This window comes from Haemaphysalis longicornis, unplaced genomic scaffold (assembly GCF_048455015.1).
Source record: "Haemaphysalis longicornis isolate Haplotype H1 unplaced genomic scaffold, Haemaphysalis longicornis Haplotype H1 scaffold_17, whole genome shotgun sequence".
In the NCBI taxonomy this organism is placed as follows: domain Eukaryota; kingdom Metazoa; phylum Arthropoda; class Arachnida; order Ixodida; family Ixodidae; genus Haemaphysalis; species Haemaphysalis longicornis.
In genome coordinates, this window is record NW_027526276.1 from 7259914 (window position 1) to 7286462 (window position 26549).

The following is a 26549-nucleotide window of genomic DNA, read 5'->3' on the forward strand; positions in this document are numbered from 1 at the left end:
CGCATGATATTGCTCCAAGTCATTACACAAATATGAAGAAAATTTGTCTTACTGTTCTATTTTTACTTTTTATAACTCTCTACTTTTCGTGTTTTCCTTGGAACATGTGCCACATGTTGTGTACAAACTAAGGTTCTTAAAGTGCCCATGTCACATTATGTACCTTCATTGAAATTGCTGCCCTCAGAAAATTGAAGTAATCGTTCCAAATCGCTGTCTGCTAGCAGTATGATTTGCGTCAAAAACGGGATTTACGTCTGATTGACGTATATCATTCTGAGAATTATTTACGTGATGAACGAAATATGATTGAAAACTAAAAACAGACAGTTTCAGGTGGTCTGAAATGGGTCTTTTTTTGGCTTCCTCCATTTACATTTAACTGTCATGTTTATATGCTAAAGCAATGGCTAAATTGGGCTTAATGCGTAGCTTTGTCTTAGTACAACCCTTACAGCCTAGGGGCTCTGGAGCTGTTTCAAATTCAGTTCAAGTTTATTTATATAAATACAAAAGTGAGTTTACATCAGGTAGATTATACAGAAGGAGATGATGTGTTTGCTGGTGTGTTTGTCTACCCATACTTCATGCTTACAAAAAATAACGAGCTACACTGTAATTGCCAGTTAGACCAAGATAGTGTCGAACCGCAATAGAAAAAAAAAAACCCTCTCGCATGCCAGGCCACTAGTCGCTAGCCAACACTGACACCACTCGTACCGGAACTGTTACCATCCAGGTTCAAGTCGCGCAACGGTCTGTCCCAGCTGCTCGTGCGGCTCACCAACTTCTCTGACGGTGCGTCGCACATGCAACCGGAGCTCCAGCGGTCCCTCAAGGTCCGTGCACTACTTGTGTTCGGTCTACGCGGCGGTGAGCTGGTGACTGTGGAGAGCGCGCTGCACTTGCTGCAGCGGCTGCTCGCGGGCCTCACGGCGCCCGTGCACACGGTCGACGGGGCGCTTGGTCGGACCATCCTGGCCAAGACCGACCTGCACTTGGTCGTCCTGGCAAACCCCGACGGCCGGAACCACGCCGAACGGTCGGGCGACTACTGCTTCGAGGGGACCGCGTCCGGCGCCAAGATGGACTCCCTCTTCGCCTGGGACTTGGACCGACGTCAGAGCGCAGGTACGGTCGCGTGTCAGGTTCGGGGGACTATAATAAATTAGAGAAGAAACTCTTGAGACGGGACTATATTTGTGTAACCCGAACCCACATCAAAATGCACACAATGAACAGATACAAACGAAAGAGCAATAGGGGGCTGCGAGGACGCGGTATAGAAAACGGCAATTAGTTCAAATTTCGGAAGAGTCACAGTCGGAGAACTAAGGAATGAGGCACGGTATGTAGTGGCTACCGGCACACTTCGAAGTAGCGTTGAAATGTCCTGGTGGAGTGTCGTGGCTGCGGTGGCCAAGTGCGCTCCCAGCTCCCGTTGCCAAGTAGTGAACGCAGCTGTCTTGGGGCATCGCGTTGTTTCACCATTGCACGGCGGGACGCCTTGTTTGCAGAGATGTCCTGGAAGCTGCAGTTGTGGAGGCCCTTTTGGGGCACGGCAGGGGTCCGGTCGCCTGACCGCCGCGCATCCCTGTCACGCTCCACACTCCTGAGTATCTCTTCTTCCTTGGTCTTCTTCACGGGATCTCTTCCTCCGCAGGCCGCTTTTGCTCGTAGCTTTTGATTGGCCGGCTCGTGTGTGGGGGTGAATGACCCCACAAGATGCTGATGGTGCTCCAGGCGTTGCCCCACCGCGTGCGTCTTGGTTATCGTCGGCGTCCTCTTTTTATTGGCGCTTGTTTTTGTCCTTGCGATTTCTTCGCATGACACGCGACAGCAGTGATCCTACTGGGTGCCTGGAAAGTTCCGGTGGGTTTAATTTCTCGTGCGTTCTCACGTGATTGGGTTGCCGGGGCTGTTTTTTTGTGACCTTTTGGCACGTGCAGCCAATCACGTGAGACCCAGCGAGAAATTCAGAATTGTGAAGAGCTCACTTCATTCACATTCATATAAGAGCCAGAAATTCTTCAGTAAGTCTTCAAAAAGTCTTCAGAAGGATTCGGGCATCCACTTGGATTTCGGAATTCTGAGTTGCGTCCGCTCCAGAAAGTGTCCGTTTCAGTTGTGACGCAGTTTCACCTGCGTGGCCTCTGACCGGTGACGTGCCGAGGAACCGACACTCTGCCTTGCTTGCGCTGCTTCACATTTCAGTCATCTGCTTCCAGCCAATCGGGGCTTACTCGAAATGGACACTTTGAAAAGGGCATGAAATGTACGAAACTGGGATTCTGCCCCATTTCCAAGGTTTTACTGTAAACAACATGGAGGAGGGTGTTGCGCATTGTTTGGTTGGTTACAGTTGTTGGTGTTGCCGCATCATAGAGTGAAGGAGGTGTGTGCGGCGGATTGCCTTTGGTATGTAGGGCCATAGTTTAGGGTGTCTAAATTAGCTAATACCCCTGCTACACTAGTGTCCCAATGTCAGTCGAACCGAATGTCATTTGACTCAAATGAGGGGCTTCAAATGCCATTCAGAATCCACCGTGCTACACAATTTCGATGGCATTTGAAAGCTTTAACAATTTGCTCGTCGTACTGTGTGGCGCTGCCGCCGTGGAGTTGTGTTTTTGCACAATGATGCATCAATCAAGTTTAGCAGAAGTCTTTGACATTCAAATGATATCTAATTATAAATAACATAAGCTTCGACACGGTTTTTGCTTAATTCTGAATCGTAATCAAGGTTTTGTGCTGTCTGGGCACACTGGTTTGTCGCTTGCTTGCTCGGACTGGTGCTGAAAGTATGGAATTATTACATCTTTGTATCATGATTGAAGTGAATAGAAAATAAACACAGTCCCACAATCAAGAATATTTTGTTTGTTTTAAGTACGCCAGTCATGTATTCGTTCTTGCTGACTTGGAACGCTGTGTGCGAGAGTGCAAGAAATGGCATTCGAGAGCCCCAAATGTCTCTCTGGGTGCTCATTTGGCCTCAGTGTCGTTGGAGCCGAATGGCATTTCAAAACCCAGTGGAGCAGCACAACTTCGCATTTGAGTCAAATGACATTTCTTTCAAATGACATTCGGACGCTGGTGCAGCAGGGGTATAAGGCTGTGTGCTCCCAACCAAGTCACATGATTTGCACGTACAGTCTAATTCACTTGTAACAATACTGGTTATAACAATACATTGGATAAAACAATGAGCTGTCATGGCACCGTCAACATTGCTATATGTTATATGGTAAAATAAACTGCTTGTAACAATGGCCATTTTCCTTATTATTGGTTACTATAACAATGGAGGCTGACAGTGTGAACCTGCATAAATTATAGTATCTGGAGATCTGTGAGAGATCATGGGTGCATTTTGTGTGACCAAGCACGACCTTTTAAGCATGAAATAGGTTGCAGCATTTTCTATCTTTCCAACCCTCAGGAAAAGTTGGTGCCTTTTATGTAGCCACATTATCCCTGAAGGAAGAGACGTCCTGAGAGCCCCCCTTATCTCCTGCTGCCAGCTGGCCCAAGAGATAAGAGAGGCAGGGGACAACTCTTCAACAGTGTCCAGATTAAAATAGAGCTACAGGGGGGTAAAGGCTACTGTTGATTACCGACGTTAAAAACGGCAGAAAACGACGCTTTAGTAACATGCAATGTACAATTTGGTAAAAAAGAGACAATCGAGGATTTGATGCGGACACTTCCTCCTATGTTAAATACGGTGGTTTTTCCTAGGGGCCCTGTGGAGTCAGTTGGTACACAATTGGCTAAGCCTGAGTGGTCGGCTGTGCAGTTGTACATTTTCGTTCTGTAAATACTGGGTGAAAACCACCAAATGCTTACAAGAGTAACTTTTTCTGCCTAACCTTGTTATAACAATTACTGGCTATAACACTGGCTTTTTTGTGCTGCATCAATATTGTTATAAGTGGGTTAGACTGTATCATGTTGCTGAACAGAAGGGAAGGCCGTAATGCTTGGTCTATTCGAACCTGGAGGGAGGAGGTGGGAGATGTTAGTCCCGTTGAATCATCCGCCGTGGTGGCGAAGGCGTTGTCCTGCTGAGCATGAGGTCGCGGGTTTGGTTCCCGGCCGCGGTGGCCGCTTTCCTGATGGAGGCTAGAAGCGAAAAAGCCCGTGTGTGCGAGATTTCAGCGCACGTTGAAGATCCCCAGGTGGTCAAAATTAATCCGGAGCCCTCCACTACGGCGCGCCTCATCGCCTGCGTTGCATGGGCACGTTAAACACCACAATCAATCAATCGCCCCGTTGAAACGCAAGGCAGCCATCCACATAAGTTAAATGCACCTGAACGTGTTTTTGGGCTACTGAGTGGTGAAAAGCAGTGCAAGTTGAAGGGTAGGCTGTGGGTCAGCATTACACGAGTATGCGTGCAACATTATTGGGGACTTTGTCTGCTTTAGCACTGAAACCCGAATTCTGTTTTAGGGGCGAAGCTCCTGAAGCCATGGGTCTGTCCATCCCTTGTGTCTCGCGGTACGTGACCGCCGCATGCTTTCGGAGATGTCGCAAAGTGGGCCGCGTTGCACGCGCAAGAACCGGCTGCAACCGGCAGCGCAAACTCGGCACCGGGAGCGCGAGCTTGTCTGTGTTCGCCAACGGAGGTGCGAGCGCACGTGCACTGCGAGGGGGAGATCACGCAAGAGATCACGCCACGAACGCAGGCAGTCGTTCTCGGAGATCGAACGAGACGCAAGGACCTTTGCTCGTTTCCTCTCGTCCTGTTCGGGCACAAGTTCGCCCTAAATAAAAGTTCTTTCTTTACCGTTGTGTCCCATCCTACGTGACAAATTGTGGTGGAGGTGCGGGGTAGTCCTCGATGGCGCGGGGTCTTTCACCAGGTCTGGGCCTGGGAGCATTGACTCCGAAAATAAAAGTTGATTTGTACAATGTACGCACACAGTCTTACGTCTTTCTTAATGACGTAATGGGCGAACTTTCACGGGAGAGTTACGGTTACCGATGATCTCCCCCTCTCGAGCTTCGCCCCACTTATCATCATTCATTCCGTGTGTACGGCGTGATTTTTTTGGACCTCCTTTGGATTTGAATCAGCAGACCAGTCATCTGATGAGCTCTGTTCAGAGACGCTTTATCAACATTCCGCTCGTGGTTAGGTTTTGCCATGTAAAAGTCAAGTGGGTCATTTAGGGTGAGTAGCACAGCGACTCTTTCCTTGTTAAGAGGAGTGGGAGTGATTGCATCGTGGCTAGCACCTAAAATATGGGAGAGGAAGAATGCTTACAAATATTATGCCTCAAAGGGTACTCTGTCTGCCTTTCGATGGGCAAAGAAAAACAAGAAATAGAAACATTATTCGCTCTCACTTTTTGTGGACTACTTTTAAGGTCTGTTTCCCCGAGTTCTCTACCAAATATTGGCTTTTCTCTTTTTTGTTTTTGTAGCGTAGGATTAGAACTACAGTTAGACCTCGTTATAACGAACACTGATATGGCGAATTATCAGCTATAGCAAACTGAATACGAACTTTGGTTGGTCGTACTTCATTTCAGTGACACTTATTCTTTTATAACGAAAGTGAAACTGGGAGAGCCGTGCGCGCTGTCAGGTACTGTAATGAAGAAATATGTGACCAATCGGCTGAGAAGCTACTTGAAAAAACTCCCGGCGTCCGAAACTGCAGATGTCGAAAAGGCCTCTTTCCTTGTAGACACTTTGGAAAACTTCTTCCTGCTCAGTGCTGTGAATAGTCACCAGACAAAGGTCCCATCCTTCCTAAAAAAAAAAAAAAAAAAAGGAATGCAGGCTTGTTTTGCCAAATAAACTTTGTTGCGCTGCAATTTCCTGTTTCATGTTCTGGTTCATTGAGCTTGAAACGCCGCAAGAACGAAGGAAAGGGTTACCTTGTTTGTAGTAGGTTCGAGGATTCAATTAGTGTTTTTTGCTATCAAGGATTTTTGCGGTAGCCAGATTGCAGAGATTACCGATCGGCTTGAACTGATTTTTACCTCTGCTGTTACAACGAATACCGGATATAACAAATAAATTGCTTCCCCATACTACTTCATTGTAATGAGGTTCGACTGTATATGAAAATAGAATGTGGCAGAAGCCCCAGGGCAATAACCCGCATGATTTTTTTCCCTCCAAGCCAGGCATGCTTCAGGTTCTCTGATAAAACAAGTCGGTCATACCAGGCTCCACGGCGAACGGCTCATTAAAAATCTGTTAGGTTTTTGCACCATCCTCAAGTCTGTTTTTTCCCTTTCTGAGCGCAGAGCTGGAGACCCACATCTTGCGGAACCTGAGCCGAGTGCACGCATTCGACGTCTTCGTTGCCTTCCGGTCTGGCATCAGAGAGATTCACCTCCCCTTTGCAGGTAAGTCCTTTTCAAAAAAAGAAAGAAATAGGCAGATACGTTCCTTCTGATAGAGCATATTTCATTACCCCACAGCAATTATGTGCGACTTGATAACTACCGTATTTACACTATTGCAAGTCGACTCGAATGTAGGTCGACTGCTTCTGCATCTCTCTCTCTCTCTCAAAAAAAAAAAAAAAAAACGCGAATGCTGAAAGAACTTTATTTAAACGCTGCGTGAATGAGTGCCGACAGAGTGCTTCGGTCCCAAGGCACTCATGACAGACGGGATAATTCAGCACAACACAGAAGTGACACAAGCACACGGCCGCCTAGAAAGCTCTTCCGTCAGCTACCAATGCCCCCCATATGGCGGCTCTTCCATCAATGATCGATGCTCCTCCAAGAGCCGTACACTCGTGCGCGCAGTAGATGCTAAAAAAAAAAAGCTTTTGTATAAGCACGCGGAATAGCCATGTGCTGTGGGTTGAGCGGGAAACTTTATTTTTAATCATGAGAACACATTCGCTGTGAGATGACAACCATCGAAGCTACCGGCAGTGGCCACTGCCACGCGACATCAAAACAAACAACATGGTGGCTGACAGATGCGGCCGCTCACAATGTCCTTTAGTTCATGAATACGTTATTTGCATTCAAGAAGCATTTTGTTCGTCTCTAATAAACAAAATGAGTATTACCGAATCCCTTGAATCAATGCACGGCGCTGATGTAGGCACAATCGTATCACGTTGGGCAGTGCACTTCCGAACGGGCTGGTGGAAAGTTAGCCACTCTAGGCACGGTGGACAAGAGGCACAGAATGGGAACGCCAACTTTCAAAGTCGCCATCACCTTTATTGACACCAGAATGTATGAAATGGTAAACGCTACGCTTCGACTGTAACCATAGAAACGAGGGTGTTATGCTTTCCCCAGCTCGTAGCACCTCTGATTTCTGATTTCTCTTGCCGTAACAAGTGGCACAGAGTTCGATTTCGAAATGATTCTGAGTCGACCCTCCAACATTGGATTGTCAAACTTAAAAAAAAAAAAAAAACGGCCGACCTACAATTGTGTAAATACGGTACTTGCTGCGGCTGCATTGGAAGTAAGGTGTCCAAGTTTCCTGTGTGCACGTGTTTCTAGGTGGTCTGAACCGCACAGTTATACAGGCAAACCCTGGCATAAAGAAGCTGACTTCTACTGAATTTCCACTTCTATGAGATATTTTTATTCTCCGTCAACGTCCCTAAAATTCCCTCCAAAGCAGACTACCTCACCGGCTATTTTCACTTCAACGAAGTATTTAGGAAGCAATCCTGAGCAAAATCACGTAAATTTCAGGATTTAAATGCCGACAACTTTATCTGGGCAGTTTGGACACACGAACAATTCATAAATCTCCTAAATAATATACAAAATAATATGAAATATGAGCTTTGTGGGCCGGTAAAGCTGCGTAGCAAAAAAGAATAGATGACGCTTTTGCGAGATACTCGCAGCAGTGAAGCACCCTTTAATGAAAGAGCTTTTTAGCTTCGATACACTGTTTCATGCTGCTTCCAACAGATGGCACTTCCATCTGCCCTCTGAACCTTGCAGAGCTCACTTGTTACGAAGGGACATGACTGTAGTATCCATCCAGGAAATGGCCCCGACAATCCAATCCAAAGATGCCACCGAACGAGCTGTTGACTCGCCAGTATCTTCTGAACAAGCGACATGTCACCGTTAGCAAGCAAAAGTTCCTAACGCTTTAGGATAACTAGGGTTGTTCGTTTTTGGGGTAAAATTGGGATTCTTACACCCTGAACATGTTTCAGGAGAATTGGCTTAAACTTGATTTCTCCCCCGAATGCACCTTTTCAAAGCGGCGATCCGCCCAGTTGTGCGCTTACGGGCCGTTGCTCGCAACCAGTACTTGCTGGAAGCAAGCCCCGCAAACACAGATGTGGAACTCGTTGAGTATTGACGTGACTCTACCGCTCCTTACCGCAGGCTGGAAAATTCTGCACTGACGTTGTTGTGCCTAGCTAATGAAAGCTGTGATGTCGAGAGAACTTGCTCCCGGCTGAGATAGGCTCAGTGATGGGACAGTTCCCGAATGAAGACGAGCATGTTGTGGAAGCAGATGATAATGTGTGTAAACAGGGATGAGTGAAAAATGGATCACCAGCTCTTTGTGAATGAAATGTTTCATTTCTTAGAAGTTATCAGCACTCTTCACTTTCATCATTACTGATTCATTTCCAAACAAGCACCACATTTCGGAGAGCGTTTTTTTTTTCGAAAACCCTGATGTCCCCCCCGATTACCAGTTTAAAATAAGTACCAGTTTTAACGCATTAGAGGTAAGAAGCTCGTGATACCGTATAAAATAAACTGCGTGTAGGACTTAACCAAAGAAAAAACCCGAATGTCGGTGTAGTTTTACAAAAACTCGCGATTTCTCCCCGATTATCAGTTTCAAAAATAGCACCCGATTTTTACCCCCCCCCCCCCCCCCCCCGATTTTAAACAAATATAGAACCCGAAAATTAACAACCCTAAGGATAAGTTGTTGGAGAAGGCAAGAAGAAAAACGCGTATCACTGAAGAGTTTAGAAGTGCCGCAAGTTTACTTTCAACAATACTAAATAGAAAATGCGCCAAATACCGTATTTACTCGTAATGAACGAACTCGCATGATGAACGCACCCCCAACTTCAGTCGGCAAAATTAGGTTTCTTTTTTTTCCCGTGTAATAAACGCATCCCGAACTTTTTAACCCTGCAGTTCCACGAATGGCCGTTCTGTAGCTTTCCGTCTTCACTCGCTCCCGCTGATGATGATCGCGCGTGTAACCTAGAGCCATCTCTCGAAGTAAGAGCAAACAAACGCTTCGGCATGTCGTCGTGGGACAGCCACTCACAACGACGCACAGCTGGCTTAGTCCGCTGAGCGTATAGCCCTACTTTTTTTAATGATAGTGTTCTATCTTACTTGCTTTTCTGCTCAGCTTGCACCTTCCCATCGGAGATGGGCCGGAATGGCACTTACACTGCCAGTTTTAACTTATTCTGGAGTACGCAGTTGAGAATGCGAACCATCTTGCCGGTATAGACATTTGGGAATTGACGAAGTGAAGCCTTGACAAATGAAGACGAGTGTAGTTCAATAAAAACGCTGTTTGTTTGCCAATTGTGTACACGTATATTTAATGCGAAAGGTAGGTTATCTAATGCATTATTTTTTTCGTTGCGGCCTTGTTTCGTCACTTCAAAAAAGTTTCCTGAAAATTACTCCGCATAATACACGCACCCCCAACTTAGCTTCTGTTTTACGCCAAAAAAGTGCATTCATTACGCGAGTAAATACGATACAGCCGCACCTGCTTCAGAAGAGCTGGCTGGCGAAGTGTGAGAAGATGATGCAGCGGGTGCACGAAGAATGGGGAAAAAAATCATTCGGCTCTCCATCTACCGACGGGGATGGTTGAAATGCGAAGCGTTTCTGCATGCGAAAATCAAATGGCGAAGTGCCAAAGCCAAAGCAAGAATGTAGCAGAGTACTTAAAGGGGCCGTGCAGACAAAACACAAGTTTGGTTCATTCGAGAGATTGCCTCGTTAGAATCGTGCTGACACCACTTTTAACGTAAACTTCACTCAAATAAGCTTGGTAAGTAGGAAAAAAGGGGATGGCCATGCGACCCACTCTCTCATTTCCCGCAACAGAACCTATGATGTCATACCAGCCAGCTCTGCGATTGGCGGAGGGCGGCAAAAGCAAACGCAAATTAGGCAGAGCTTATAAGCTCGCCGAACAAGCTATTTGCGCTTAAATTTAGGCCACACTCTTTTTAAAGCCGTACAAATGGTGGGACAAACAGTGGAAGTTACGAAAGCACACGTAAACATATAAGTACCGATGTGTACTGCTGTTGGTACTGCACGCACTATGCTTGGTTTAGCTGCACAGGACTGCAAGGCTTTGGGCTTGTCTCAGACGACACTGGCCGATTGACGCAAGCAGCGGTGTCTTACGTGACCATATTTGTCAAGCGAGCACTATATTTCACGAAACGATTGTTTTCTCCGTGAGCAAAAACAAGCCAGGTTTAAATACAGTCAAATACAAACCAAAGGCAGAAAACGGCTTGCCACAGTATGGTGGCGCCATCCAGGTTCACTAACGGTAAACAAGGCCTCCCAATCGGCTGCAGAGCTACGGTCCCTAGAAATAACTTTCTATGGACCATAGCAGAGGAGTCGGTTGCTGTGATGTCATTGCAGACCACGAAAACGCACGATTTAGTGGGAAAATAAAAATTTTAACTTAAAGTAATTAATTTCTCAGCGAATAAAGCATCGTTTGCATTTGGAAAAGTGCTGGGGGCACTATAAAACAAGAAATCTTTCGAATAACACAAACTTGTATTTTGTCTTTATGGCTCCTTTAAGGATGATGATGATGATGTGTCCACACCAGCAGACATATCATCACCAGCAAATCTACGCCCACTGCAGGGCAAAGGCCTCTCCCGTAGATTTCCAATGATCTCGATCCTGTGCTAACTGCAACCAATTCATCCCCGCAAACTTCTTGATCTCATCTGCCCATCTAACTTTCTGCCGCCCCCTGCTATGCTTGCCTTGTCTAGGGACCCACTCTGCTACCCTTAATGACCAACGGTTATCTTGCCTTCGCATTACATGCCCTGCCCACGTCCATTTCTTTTTAATTTCTACTAATATGTCCTTAACACGCGTTTGTTCCCTTTTTCAGTCCGCTCTCTTCATGACCCTTAACGTTACAGCCATCATTTTCCGGTCCATTGCTCGCTGAGTCGTTCTCAATTTAAGTTGAACCCTCTTAGTGAGCCTCCAGGTGTCTGCCCCGTAGGTGAGTACCGGTAAGATGCAGCCGTCATCCACTTTCTTCTTCAGGGAAAATGGTAGGCTGCCATTGATCATCTGAGAATGCCTGCCGTATGCCCATTCTTATCCTTCTAATTGTCTCAGCCTCATGGATTGGGGTTAATTGTCATATTCACAACCTCCCATGAATGCGCCAATTAACCCTGAGCATACATATATCATGCTTACAATACTGGCCTGTTCTACGAAGCACTGCCTGTGTGAACCCCGGGCTTCAAAGGTCTGCCCTGCCAAGGAGGCAGGCAAAGTAAGAAAAGAATAAGGGTCCTGTTGTGCACGAACATGGACAGTTCTGAGAAACAGCCAATTCCGGTCGTTGGAAAAAGTGCGAAACCATGCTGCTTCAAAGGAAAACGGGCCCTCTTTGTCAAGTATGTAGCCAATAGCCGCGCTTGGATGACCCGAGCTATCTTTGGCAAGTGGTTTTGAGGGCCTTCGACCAAGACATGGGCAGGCAAGGCTGCAAGGTTTCTCTCCTTTTGGACAACTGCACCGCCCGCAATGCCTAGGATGTCGAGTTGGAAAATGTGCAGCTGAAGTTTTTCCCTTCAAACTGCCCTTCCATCGTCTAACCCCTCGATCAGTCATCATCATCATCATCAGGTCCACTGCAGGACGAGGGCCTCTCCCATTGACCTCCAACTGGTCCTGTGCTGCGCCGGTCGAGTCCACAGTTTACCCACGAAGTTTTGTATTTCATCTCTCCATCGTGTTATTGGCCTTCCCCTTCTTCTAGACTCGTCTCTTGGTATCTACTCCGTCGCCCTAATCGTGCACCGGTTGTCGGTCCGTCTCACTACATGGCCAGCCCAAGTCCATTCCTTTTTCTTTACTTGAACTATGATATCTTCTACCCTAGTTTTTGTCTCTGATCCAGGTAGCTCGTTTCTTGTCCCTGGGTACTATATTCCTAACGTTATTCGTTCCATGGCCCGTTGAGTCGACCTAAGTTTGCTTTCCATTTATGTAGTAAGGCACCAAGTTTCAGTTGCGTATGTCGTCACTGACAGTATGCACTGGTTGTAGGTTTTTCTTTTGAGCTACAGAGATAGTTTACTTTGCATTATTCGGGAGTGCTTGCCGAGTGCTCCCCAGCCCATACCTATCCTTCGCCGGGTTTCTCTCTCGTGGTTCGGGTCAGCACTAACCATTTGTCCAAGGTAGTTGTATTCTTTTACTTCCTCCAGCGTTTCGTTTCCTAAGCTGAAGAGGACATTTTTTGCATGCTTATTTCTCACTACTTCAGATTTATTCGTATTTATTTTAGCCCCACTGACGTGCTTTCTGCCCTCGATCAAGGGGTCATTGAAAGCGTGAGGTGCGCCCTAAGTGTAACGTTGCAGGTCATGGAAGCCTTTGATAATGGCACGGTGGCCTTGTTAACTGAGTGCGAGATCCACAATGCGCCAGTGCTTGCTGCCAAGTGATAGCAGGGAAGAATCCGATTTTTGGAGACCAGGTGAAAGAGTGAAACAGACATTGTCTCTTTCACCAAGGTGAAAGGGACAATGCCTTAAGCATTGCCTCTTTGATCTTTGAAACGATCAGAGCTCGTTATGAAAGTGTGGTGGCATTGCTGGAAAAGTGCGAGAACTGCATTACTGTAGAGTGGGTGCAGGTAAAAATCAGGTATTTGACATTGGAATTTTATTTTTCGGGAATATGGGTCATGTGTCACGCATTTGTTTTAGTTATTATACACCAAGACGCCTCTAGCTAAGGCATTGTGCTCTTGTGCACACGGATGCGGGTTCAGTCACGGCCATTTCTCTGACTAAGCATAAAACATAGAGTCCGTGAGTGCGCAATTTTGGAGCACGGTAAAAGTTCTTCCTTAGCCGTACTTTACGAAGCATTTCATAGCAAGCTTATTTTTGATGCAAAATCTGCCTTCACCCCCACCCCGCCCTGAAAAAAAATTCACAATGAATTTTTGGAACATCTAAACACCAAAGAAAACATTCAAGGAGCCATGAAGACAAAATACAAGTTTGTGTTATTCGAAAGATTTCATGTTTTGTAGTGCCCCCAGCGCTTTTCCGAATACAAACAATTCTTTATTCACTGAGAAATAATTAACTTATGTTAAAATTTTGATTTTCCCTCTAAATCAAGCGTTTTCATGGTCTGCAATGACATCGCAGGAACCGACCACTCTGCAGCTGGTTGGGAAGCCTTGTTTACCGTTAGTGAACCTAGATGGTGCCACCATACCGTGGCTAGCCGCTTTCTGCTTTTGGTTTGTTTTTGACCGCATTTAAACGTGGCTTGTTTTTGTTCAGGGAGAAAATAATCGTTTCGTGAAACATAGTGCCCGCTCTACAAATAGGGTCACGTAAGACACCGTTGCTTGCGTCAGTTGGTCAGTGTTTTCTGAGACAACCCTAAAGCCCCGCAGTCCTGTGCAGCTAAACCAAGCATAGTGCTCGCAGTACCAACAGCAGTACGCATCGGTACTTCTATGTTTACGTGTGCTTTCGTAACTTCCACTGCTTGTCCCACCATCCTTAGGGCTAAAAAAGAGTGTGCCCTAAATTTAAGTGCAAATAGCTCGTTGGGCAAGCTTATAATAAGCTCTGCCTAATTTGCGTTTGCTTTTGCCGGCCTCCGCCAATCGCAGCGCTGTCACATATGACACCGTAAATTCTGTTGCAGAAAATGAGCTAGTGGGTCGCAGGGCCATTCCCTTTTGTCGTAATTGTGTAGCTTATTTGAGCGAAGTGTTTGCTAAAAGTGGTGTCAGTATGATTCTAACGAGGCAATTTTTTGGATGAACCAAACTTGTGTTTTCTCTTCACGGCTCCTTTAAGTGCCAGCCACTGTAGACCAAAGCCACCATTAAGAATACTGGCTTGGTTACTGTGGTGGGGGCACTAGCTCTATTTGATCACACGTAAAGTGCAGTTAACACATTAGTAACTCTACTTTTTCTGTTCTTCCTATTACATGACTGCCGGCATTGTGTACAGCAGAATATGAAAGTTTCAAACCTCTCATCTTTTTCTTGGTTAGAAAATGCCTTTGGGGCTGTAATTGAGTCAAGTAAATTAACATAAGCTACTTCTTTTCAAATTGCACAACTTTGTATTTTGTTTAATGTCCACCTTTAAACCAGTCTGGCAACGCCTCTTATGGATGCTCTCAGACTTTAGCATATGATACTTCAGATTCCAAAGAGCAGAATCACTTTGTTTTTGTATTTTGGCGTCACCTGTTGTTGCCTTGTTCTTGTTCTTTTTGTTCTGCACTGTAGTTTGACCCTTGCTTGCATTCGAAGCTGCTGACACTGAAGTCGCTGCATCCTCTTGGCCAGTGACATTCCGTTCTGCCAATAAAAATTCTTATTTCTCGATTGAGAAATTCCCTAATTTAAGCCCTCTTCCCTGTGGGTTTGTCAGCACAACGGCGCCTGTATAATCATTGCCTAACGCGTGAGCAAAAAATGGCCAAACAACCACTCTCCTGTTGCTCTCTCCTACCCTTTCCCACTCTGTAGCCTTCCTGCATGCTCTCATGTCCGCGAGCCAACGCCGCTTCTCGCAAACTATGCAAAATAATTGACAGTTTGCCTAGCGTTCCCCAGGCGGCGCTCCTACGCCTTCTTGTTTATCACTATGCCTGTCTGTCTCGGTCTGTCGCTGATAAAACCGCCTGCGCCATGCTGGACGCAAAACCACTTGTGGTGCTATAGGCTGATGCCGGCTTTGCACACTTACCTACTGGGATCATGGGCCCTGAAATTTTCGGAGTGCGGCATCCCCCCTCTGTCCCCTCCACATTTCGGCCTTGTTTTGTCCACGCTGTTCGCACTCTGCATCGGTGCACACAGTTTCAAAATCGAGCGCTGTACTGTACCAGCGCCCTCACAGCGTGGCTGGACGGTCAACTGCTTATACTTTTGTTTTCTATTATCTTCTGATATTTACAAGCACGCGATATTCTTTGGAAAGTAATGGTAGAAGTGCGCGCTTAAACAGAAAATGTGCACGCGCTTTTTTCTTCCCTAATTTCTCCAGGGAGTAATATATCGCTAAAATAATGGCTGTACCGTCCGAAAATATCGTTTCTATGTTTGCTATTTGTCTACCTGACAATTAATATGTTCTTACACTAGTATTTCACTTCGGCCTCCGGCAGTCATCTTTCGAAAAATGCAGCAGGTATGAAGCGAGCGACACGTTGAGCAAGATCCCCAGTACGCCTTCGAACTAGCGCCCCGTCGTGGCTAAGATGTGAGCGAAACGGCTCTTGAAACACAACAGGCAAGCTGACAGACACACGTCGTAAAAGTGGGTGCAGCGTTCGTGACTCGCGAGCAGTGGCGTAAGGCGGGACGTCTGCCGGCGCGCGGCACATAGCGGACGACTGCCTGAACTAAGTGTCCCTGCTATTTCTATTGGAAAGTGGGTGATGTGTTAGACAATGTTTATACTGGCGGTGTTGGTCAGCAAGTCCCTGTACGTTTCCCTGTGCATGCTTTTTTTTTTTGCTGCTGATTGATGTTTTACATGGATTACTGTTCAGTTTAGGGTGTTAGGAAGCGCCACCTGTGTCTACCTTACATAGCCTTTGGAACGCAGACACCAGTTTTAAAGTTTTGGCGTGAACCAAATTTCACTATCTCTGGTGGTTAGCAGCATTTTACGAATTTTTGTGGGGCAGTAATGTGATAACATGCATTAGACTCATCGTTGTTACTCATCTTTCTTCACACATCGTTGTTCCATTCATTGCTTGGATCAAACCAAATAACAGTAACAATGACACATGGTCCTTGTTCTCACTCAAGCTGAAATTAGCAGTCAGTATGAACGAACTCCCCCAGTCCTAAGCAATTCTGTGCTCTGTGTTTTGTAGCAAACAGCATACTCCCTTTGCATGCTAATGCTTCAATTTGAACTGCCTGTAAAGAAAGAGAGAAAGATACTTGAGGGCAATTCAGCCTTTCTGTTCATGTCATGCCCTGATGTGCAGTGTTATTAACAAATCATGCGGGGTCTAGTTTTTGATCTTTTTCGTTTTTACTCCACGACGCTTGAAATTTCTTGCATCTAGCTAAAATTTCCTTCTTCCCTTTTAGACAAAATTACAGCAGAAAATTCTCCCCAAAAAGGAAATTTCCTGCCCGAAACATGACTGCCCTTGTCTTCCTCTGTTCATTATTTTCGTCATTGTTGCCATCAAAGTGTTCTGAAATGTGCGCCTTACGGTGTCCCAGGTGCGGTGCAGTCCTCTTTCGGCTGGTCGGCCAGCCAGCCTGCAAACCTGGATGCCATGACGGCCCTTGCCAAAGAACTGTCGGCGGCCATGAAGCCGCGGCCCTTGTACGGCCAGGCCCGGCACCTTTCCTCGGCTCCGGTCAACGGGACGGCCCTCGACTTCATGGCGGGCGTTCGCAAGGTGAGAGGCATAGCATTCTTCCGTTTTCTCGTCCAGTTTGCTTGTTGCCATTACGGTTGCAACAATATGAGGGGACATGCTGGTTTCATACCAAAAACGTTTATTTTTACCATTATGAATATAAAAATTGGAGGACCTGTGTACTTTTTCATCCTGGTTGTAGGTATAAAATTTGTTTTTGTGTAAAACGACTAGGTACATTCAAATTTGTTGGGATTTTTATATCTGATTTTTCGACGGCATTTGTAAGAAAACTGCTCGAATGATGATGCAGCTGAAAAAGGTGCCAGTGAACTGTGCACAAGTCAAGGGGTGCAATAAGACTGACATCATCATTCTATCTGGTCTGTAGCAGAAGTTACGACCGTTTGAAGTTTGGCTTTGGGTGGCAAAACCGTTTTTTCTGGTTCCCACCTTCTAGCGAGTGTCCCGTTTACTTCTTTCTAGGTCCCTGTCCGTTTTTCGCCGGTAAAATGGTTCTAAGTCAACACCAACTAGCCCAACTTTCAGCCTTAACTCTTAAGCACCTGGTTGTATGAGAAACTGACGTCACCGCCGTTGTTGCAGTCGCCCAATACAGAAAATGGCTGCTGCTGTAAAGACCAGAAACACATTTGAGTTTGCATAGGAACCAAGCCTTTGCATTGGAACCTAGCGTACTGCCACGCTAGCTCGACACATTGCGAGGTGCAGAATGAGAGTGTGCCTAGTACCGTATTCTCGCGCATATAACCCGCACCAAAAATGCAAAAATTCCAGTGGCAAAGCAGGAGTGCGGATAATGCGCGGGGGTGTTCCTTTAGTGCAGCTTCAAGGCAATGCGCGTTCTGCCGTGAAGCTCCTACGCAGTAACACTGACTGAGCATTCCATGGCAGCGATTGCGCAAAACATACGTGAACAAGGAAGAAAAAACAAGGACGAGCGCACTCTAACAACTGAATTTTACTTGTGCATTGTGACTTTCGCCTTGCAGTCAGTGTATTCTACTTGCTGCATATACGCTTATTCTGTCTACATAGTGTGCCATCTGTTGCTGGAGCAGTAGCTTTGGTGTTGCCTTTCCTGCACGAAATGTGCGGGCAATACGCGATAATTTTTTTTTATTTTCCAGCGGGCTGAAAGGGGGTGGCACGGATTATATGCAGGGGCAGGTTATACACACGAAAATACGGTACATGTAGCACTGACGTCACGTTGCGTGACAGGTTAACGTGAAAGCACGTGAGTAGAGCACGTGTGGAGCCAGTAGAGCCAAAAGACAAAGAAACGAAAGCAATGAAAGAGAGGCTGGCACGATGCAGCAGCCAAGGAGTCCTTGGTAAGTATCACGGGGCAAAGCTGTACTGCTGCTGCCTTTAAAGCACGTAAGCAGACTTAAGGGGCGGACACTGCTCTTATAACAGCTTCCTTTCATTTTGAAGTAAACACTGCAAAACTTGTCTTTCTTGCTGCTTTTTTTCCCCACTGATTTCAAATATGCTGTTATTTTTTCAGTTGGTCAATTAGTTCCCAAGATAGTTGGAGATAATTGGTGATTCTTGGAGGAACAATAGACAGAACAGTGTTCGCCATAAAACTGTAATCTTTATATTTTCCAGTACTATGAACCCTGGCGAGTGGAATAAGAGAATCGGTTTTTTGGTGCACCACTTGGAACTCATTTTACAGCTCATTAAGCTTTGGCGGCACCAGTGGCAAGAAACCATTTCGAATGCCAATTTCAAACACAAAAGACAAAACGCAAAACACAAAAAAAAATGAGCTGTAAAATTAGTTCCAAGCGGTGCATCAAAAAACCGATTCTATTATTGCACTCGCCAGGGTTCATAGTATTGGAATATGTAAAGATTACAGTTTTATGGCGAACACTGTTCTGTCTATTGTTCCTCCAAGAATTGTTAATTATCTGTTACTATCTTTGTAGCTAATGGACTTACTCAAAAATAATAGAATATTTCAAATCAGTGGGTAAAAAAGCAGAAACACTGACAAGTTTCGCCGAGTTTACGTCAAAATCAAAAGAATTTTTTTTGCCTCGTTGGCCTCGTAAGCCTCATCTGGTAAGGGGTCAGCTGCGTTAGCGCAACGAATGCAACATCACAGTTCCTGTTTCAGTCGTTCGGTCTCTATTCAAGACGCCGAGGTTACAGGGCTCAGCTCCTGCCGTCTCGTTCGTGCCATCGTGGTGCTATCCATGATTCATTACCACATTGCCGTCTTCTAAATTCAATGGCTCATAAGCACTCGTGAAGTTGAGGCCTTTAGCCTCCGTGAAGGTGCAGCTGCAAGGACTCAAACAGAAATAATTGATGCATTTTGTAGTGCACAGCAACTCATTGTTGCCAAATCAGCTTTGTGAATGCTGTTCCCAAACCTCATGTAGTTCTCTTGCTTTCTGAAAAACTATCAGCTAAATTCACCTCCTAGTGCTTACAGTTCCATGATAGGGTATTAAGAGAGTGTATGCACATAAATTTGCACTTCCATGCATCTATCCCAGTAAACGGAACTCCTGTTAAGGGGGCACGTGGCAAGTGAAACGACTTTTTTATTTATGGACCAAATTGAATCAAATTAGGAGCATTTATGTAGCTAACCATTCTAACAAAAATACCGAAGTTAGATTAGAGATACCTTCTATACTTTTTAAGTTAGAAGACTAATTACCTGAAGCTTGCAATCAGCGTAATTAACTCATTTGGCCAGAAGTCAACGAGATTTTTATGTCAAGTGGGATCAGAAATGTCTGTGGCAAAGCAAGACTTTATTGCTTCCACTACAGAAAACATTCAACAACTGCTCTCCTTTCGGAGCGCGCACAGAATTATCTCTTTAGTTGGCGAGAGTGTTCCTATCTTCGCATGTACCCACGCTCAATTTTCAGAGGCACCGGCGAGGCGTGCAGGCGCAGAAGGGGGCTGTCCTGAGACGCGCGGCAGTGGTGGCGATAACGTTCCACCAAATGTCTATTCTATGCGAGGAAGCTATTAGATTATTGCATTATATCCTCGAGGCATAAAAAAAAAAAAGAAAAGTTTCACCTTCCTTTCGAAATCAGAAATAGTCTCATGTCAAAAAGAAAGTGAAACTTCTCTCTTTCTTTTTGGATACCTTGAGGAAACAAAGCAATAATCAAATAGCTTCCTTGCACAGAATGGACCTTCCGGGTCATGCTGACATAAAAATATTGTTGAGTTCTTGCCTAATTAGTTAATTAATCTTGTGACAGCTCTGTGAAGGTAATTATTAGTCTGGTAACTCCAAAAGTATAGAAGATATCTTTAACCTGATTTAAGTTTTGTTATTAGGCTCAGCACGCGATAATTATTTACATTGAACGGCCTCAAAATCGTTCGTTTCATTTTCTCGCTCTTTCAGCCCGAAAGGCGCATATGACAGAATCCCGGCATGACCTCACCGCTTTGTGCGGATGTCAAAACACTGCGGAGGTCAGTTGGGGCGTTGTTTCGACCGCGCCGCCGCCGGAGCTGAACGGCTGAGCTACCTGAATGTGCTAGGCCTACCATTGCGGCGGGAATTCGATGAACGCTTTCAATAAAAGTCTTTATGGCGACTTCTATTGCAATTCCGGGCTATATTATCGCTTGATTTGCCAAATGTGGAACTTTATTTTTGCCAACAGTGCCTTTCTGGGCACCGGTTATGCCTGTTGCTCTGGCTACGTGCACCCGTTTGTTAATGCGCTGGCGCCCAGTCAAGTCGTTGCTCGTGGGGCCGCGTGCGTGAATTGATGTCACGAGTTTTTGACGAGTGCTGTCCCCGTCACTTCTTTTGACTACCACGGGATGATGTCACGCTGATGTCCATTTGCTGAGTGCCGCTCTGCATGCTGTTCCTTCGGCGGGAAAAATGAGATCCAGAGTATGTTCTTCGTGTTGCAGGCCGCTCATATTTCATCCAGGGTATTCTGTTGATCAAAGGAAGCGAACTGTGCAATACTATTAACGCCGGAAATTGGTGTCAGTACTCCTTTAAGCTTCAATGCCCCTTTTGGGTTGGCTTTTCTGCATGATGCTGAAGCTATGCACAAAAGCATAGCACGTCTAAGCCTTGTGTGAAACAGTGTACTCTAACCCTGGTGCATGTCAAGTGGAATGCCCCTTAAATATAATTTGTAGGCAAAAATTAAGTTTCTTTTCAATACAGTGGCGTGAGTAAGGAATCAAACATTACTGTGTGCTGGTAATGCTTGCAGTAAGTTACTGATTCAAACCATCGTCTCTTTATGCCTGGAGGGACTGCGGCCAGTGAAACCTGCTGCTTTCTTCACAGCTTATTGGGGATCCCGCATTTCTTTATGGGAATGCATGCAAGATTTTTTTGTTCTACTGCTTTTCTATCTTGTCTTAATATATCTTTTATTTTTTTCTACAATTTCTTTATCAAGCACTCAATTTGTTATGTCCTGATTGCCTATTACCTACATTTTAGAAGCTCTATGTGCAGATTGCAGCAATGATATTCATATTCTAAAATATTCGATTTCATCCGCACTCGGTTTTTACTTTTTACGTGGAATTCGCAATCCTTGATATAACATTCGCACATTTCTAACATAAACAGGTTGTGACATTGGCTTGAATAATTTCCGAATAACTAGCATTTTTTTCTGCTCTGAGACCCGCCTCAAAATGTGAAAACGTGCTTCCGTTCCCGAATCGGTTAGTTTTTCTGTAATTTTTTTCTGCCTGTGAGGCCACCATTATGGTCATGAGCGCGAGAGCTGCAAATTTTGTCGAACTTTAAAGGGACAGCCATTTTTTTGTACTGCACATTGTACTTTTGAAATGAAGGTTAAGGTTGCTTTTAGGGATGGGCGAATATTCGGTATTGTCGAATATTCGATCGAATAGCTCTCTATTCGTTATTCGCTTCAATCCGAATGCGGGTATTCGATATTTTCGAATTATTCGATGCTCCCGAATAGGCAGCTAAAAGCCAAGCTTTTTGGTCAAGCTTTCCGAGAGTTACCCCAGGCTTGGCTCAAGACCTACTGACGCGGACATTTCTATTATCAGTGCCGGCACTGCCGAGTTGCTGCCTTGCCTAGAGGTTCGACGAAGCTCTCGGCCGCCAGCACACTTAAGTTAAAAAAAAAAGGCGCAACTGAAACGACACCGCTCCGAACATAGCGGCACCAAGCCAGCAGACTTGTACAGGCCGCCATTTTGAATAGGCATGCCGCCATTTTGTATAGGCTCGCACAGCGCGGCAGTACGCCGCACTAAGCGAGCCTATTCAAAATGGCGGCCAGCCACTTGCGCTTTGCTTGGCTGCGGCCGAGGATACTAGTGGCTACAATACTTCTTTTTTTAGCGGAGCTTCTAGGCGGCGCTTAACTCTGCTAGTTTCTAGGCGGCGCTTAAACTTGTGAATGAGCAGCCGGCAGAAACTGCTGCACCTAGAGCATGTGGCGCAACAGGCATTTCTTCATGAAAACTTGTGAATACAGCAAAGAAAAGCTGTGTGTAAGATTTTGCAATAAATGTTCAACTGGTAATAGTTTTACACAATGCTGTGCCTACGTGAGTTCTAATTATTAGAAAAAATTGTGTACATTAGTCAGGTCACAAGTTGCTCATTTGTCTTTGTGATTTGCAATGTGTACTATTCGAACTATTCGATTAGAAATTATTCGACCAAATCACTATTCGCTTCGAATTCGCTTCGAACCTCGAAATCTATATTCGCCCATCCCTAGTTGCTTTACGTTATTAGTAACTCAGATAAAGGTGGTAAACGCGTGAATGAGTAAATAGTGGTAATTCTGTTATTGCATAAAGGCAACCCTGCCTCCCCATCTCACTGCAGGTCCCCTTCTCGCTGTCCATCGGACTCTTTGACGGCGGCAGCAGTGTCCTTCGGTCCGACTGCTTCCGCCAGCTTAACCCTGACAGCACTCTGCTTCAGGTGAGTATGACTGCATGGACCTAACATTACTCCCACGCACAACGCTAATATTTCATAAATTAAAAGGCCCCGACCTTCGCAATTGCACAAAAGGTACACAGTGCTAGATTGCCGACATGTCTCTTCGTGTATCCAGACACGTCTCACGCGAAACGAGGTTCACAGTTCGGCAAAATGGATGTCTGCGTAGTAGCTGCAGTCTCTTGTACGTTGTGTTGCAAGGTGTGGGGAGGGCCTATTTGTGATACACATCCTCATTCAGTGCAAGGCACTGGACATTACACGACGCAGACACTTCAGAGAACTCTACAGACAACATATCCCGTTACATCCGTCATACTTTTTAGGAGACGATGCCATGTTTTCTGTTCGGCGCACCTTTGAGTTCCTGACAGAGGTTCACTTCTTGCAGCTCATCTCATACCACCGATAGTTTTACCCCTGGTCCTTTACACCAGCCGCCTTATTTATCTCTTAACCACTCCTGGTCTTCATCCTGGCCCTGTACACCAGCCGTCCTCATCGTCTGTAATTGATTTTATTCGTGTCCACTCTAACAAATTTTAGTAGTCACCTATTCATCAAAACACTTTCGTGGCGCTCTTTACCCTAGTTGGCCTCGCACCATTAACATTCAAACATCATCATCATCATCATCTTGTACATTGCAAGCATACGCTGTGAGGACTTGTACATCCATGCAAAGGCAACAACTCCGTCACTTCCCTTCCACCGGTAAGGGGAGAACGGAAATCTGTGAGGTTATGGCTGTGGTGAGACTTCTCTGCCGCAGCTGTAGATCAACCGTATTTACTCGATTTTAACGTGCGCCCTTTTGTTTTGGAAAAGTGGGCTTGAAAATTGCATGCATGTTGGAATCAAATGCAGATTGAAGCTGCACTTAAAAGAGTGCCTCTCATTGAAGACAGTGCAGAGCAACTGTGCCCACAAGTTCAAACAAGCAGAGTGCTGAAATTCCTTGTTCTGCGGCGCAACGCACTCACACAAATAAAAAGAAAAACAAAGTTGTGACGAAGGATGTTTCTGTGGGGAGCAGATGCAGCTACTTCATGAGACGACTACTTTTTCCGTGGTCTGCAACAGCGCAAACACCAAAGTGCAAGAAAGAAGAAAGAAGATGTGCCTAACGGGAGAAACTATCTTTTTGCTCAAAGTGAGGGAAGCAGTTGCACGAAACCCACGGTTCCAGTTTTTTTTTTTTTTTTGCTTCGTGTTATCTTTGGGCTGATTAAAAAGTACTTGCTTGCAGATAGGAAATGCCTCTGCTTTACCTCAGCACGGGATGAAGAGCTGTTAGCATAATGCTGTGCAGTGCGTGCACCTCTACGCAAACGAGAAACAAAAAATGCTGCATAACAGCCACTCACTTCCCTTCACTTTTTTTGTGTGTGTCTGTGTGTGAACTTTTTGGGCACATGTACGCGTGGTGGAACTTGTGAGCGATGAAGAGGCGTTTTTTTTTATCTACTTATTTATTTACCCTCAAGGATGGAGGCATTGTAGAGGAGGGGGGAGGGTGCAAAACATTGCAGTATAGTCTGAACTGTCACAGTAAGGAAACATACAACGATAATCACGTTTTGCCACGATAATCTGTAAAGAGCTTGTCTCGTGCCGGAAAGATTTAATGCGAAAGAGTTTGGCAACTCAGTAGATCGAAAATCCAGCATTCCTGCCACATGAACAACACACAGAATGGGTAGCAGCTCAGACAAAAAACAGGGTAATTGGGTTGAAAAGGAATTATTGCTTACAGTGCGAACAGCAAGATGAAGGACAAAGAGAGTGGCTACACGGACAAACGCTGACTTCCAACCAATAGTTTATTTCGGAAGACACAAATTTAAGTATGCACTTAATTAAGGGCTGTGCGAACAAGCCTGGAAACCAGCGGGCACTGCACATAATAAAGATGACCACCATATCTATAGAAAAACACCCACACCGGACACTTGAGTGCCCATTGCAAAGGGTGTGCCCTTCCTAACGATTGGGCCCCTGTTTACAATGAGTGTGTGGTTGTTTTAGGAGCAACAATCAATCAACGCAAGAGATTCTAGAAGCTGCCGAAATGGCATGTCTTGGCAACGCATGCATCAGCACACCGCCATTGAGCCTTTCAGAAACAGAACTGAGTTATCTGTTCTCTGCAACAGTGCTCCTTACACGATAAATTGCGCCTTTCTTGTGTGCTGTTTTTTTTAATAGATATGGTGCTTATCTTCATTATGTGCAGTGCCCGCTGGTTTCCAGGCTTGTTCGCGCAGCCCTTAATTAAGTGCATGCTTAAATTTGTGTTTTCCGAAATAAACTATTAGTTGGAAGTCAGTGTAGAGGGTGGTGATACTGAGAGGACATGTTTGGCAATTGGACATGCGTGCTCTCACAATCACTGCGTCATAAGGGGTGTCTAGGGTTCGTCGTAGTTTTTGCAAATCTTCCCTTTTCAAATCACGGAAATGAGGTGTATACATTCCAGAATAAGGTAAATACTGTACATCATTACTGCTGGGAGGACTCTTACCTGCAGTTCAGAGTGGCTGTATGCGAAGGAAAGTTTGACGTCCACCTAAATGCAGCCGTACGACTACAAAGGAAGGCTATACAGCTTTCCTCAGAAACTTCGCAGATGAAGAAAAATTCGTCCTGGTCCAGGATTCGAACCCAAAACCACCGCTTAACCGGAGCAGTCGCTCTACCAACTGAGCTAACCAGGAGGCTAGTCGTTTGTAGCGCGAGAGCGAATTGATGAACAACTCGAAGTGAAGTACAGGTGTTAATCGACCAGATTTAGGGGAAAACCCCAAGGTGGAGTAAGTTTCTGCGAAGGAAAGTTTAACATCCACCTAAATGGAGCCATACGGCTACAAAGGAAAGCTGGCTGAGCTTTCCTTTGTAGCCGTATGGCTGCATTGAGGTGGATGTCCAAATTTCCTTTGCAGAAACTTACTCCACCTTGGGGATTTCCCCTAAATCTGGTCAATTAGAGTGGCTGTATCTTAAAGAATTGCCGAGCTCTTCCACGCATATGCGTAGCTGCATTGCCACTGTAGCAAATGCTGCGGAGTATGAGGAATGCAGTGTAACGTCCCATTGATTGAGGCAGGAATTCGGGAAGTGGACAAACAGGCTGTTATCCCCTCTGTGTTGAACACTGTTTATTCTGTCAATTTTTGGCCAGTCTCTCCCACAAGTGTGCGTGGGTGTACTCCTGGGGAGAAATCTAGGCTTCAGTGCAAACGTGCCTTGAGGAATTGTGCCGCTAAGCATGTGATGCTGTAAATATCAAAGTAGGGTTCAAGTTCAGTGTGCTTTTTATTTACTAAATTATATATTTGCATTACTCTCGAGGCCAGAAGCATTGAAGAGTGTGGGTGGTGGATACAAAGTGTACAAAGAAAATGCAAGAATTGATTACATGGTTACAGCCTTGTTACGCACCTGAGTATACAACACAAAAAACTACTTAGTACGGAGTGAAGAGGTTAGTGTTCAGTAATGTTCGCAGTTGGTCCTAAAAGATTGTCACATTCATTTGAAGTGTGTGCGATTAAGGACTGAAGGATGAAGGCTCTCGTTCTCTAGCGCAGAATTCCAAGGTACTCAAAAGAAACCGTAGATTGCTTGAAGTCATCTTATGATTTTTTTTTTTTTTTGCTTGTAACTCATTTGTTTGTTCTCGTGGGAAACAATGCACTAAAGATGGTCCTTTTTGCCGACATGAACAAAACTGTGGGCTTTAGGCAGGCCGTAGATGTTTTCTTTTCTTTTTTTTTTCTGGGGTGTTATTCACGTTGACGGCAATAACGGGAATGCTGTATTGAAAAGTTCAAGCATATTACGCAGCCTTAACGTTAATGAAAAGCCTGTCGTCCTGGTGGTGTAATGACAATTGTTGTATTCAGGAGTGTAGGGTGCTCTCA

General features: G+C 45.3%; 1 protein-coding gene across 1 annotated transcript in view; it reads left to right on the top strand.

The window, feature by feature from the left end:
* The window catches only part of LOC144166407 (uncharacterized), a 48071-nt gene that overhangs the window by 10169 nt on the left and 11353 nt on the right, over positions 1 to 26549 (top strand). The window contains exons 2-5 of the mRNA XM_077695931.1: positions 740 to 1131; positions 6270 to 6371; positions 16492 to 16673; positions 22507 to 22605. Of these exons, the coding sequence (XP_077552057.1) occupies positions 740 to 1131; positions 6270 to 6371; positions 16492 to 16673; positions 22507 to 22605 (775 nt within the window). The remainder of the gene's footprint in view (positions 1 to 739; positions 1132 to 6269; positions 6372 to 16491; positions 16674 to 22506; positions 22606 to 26549) is intronic.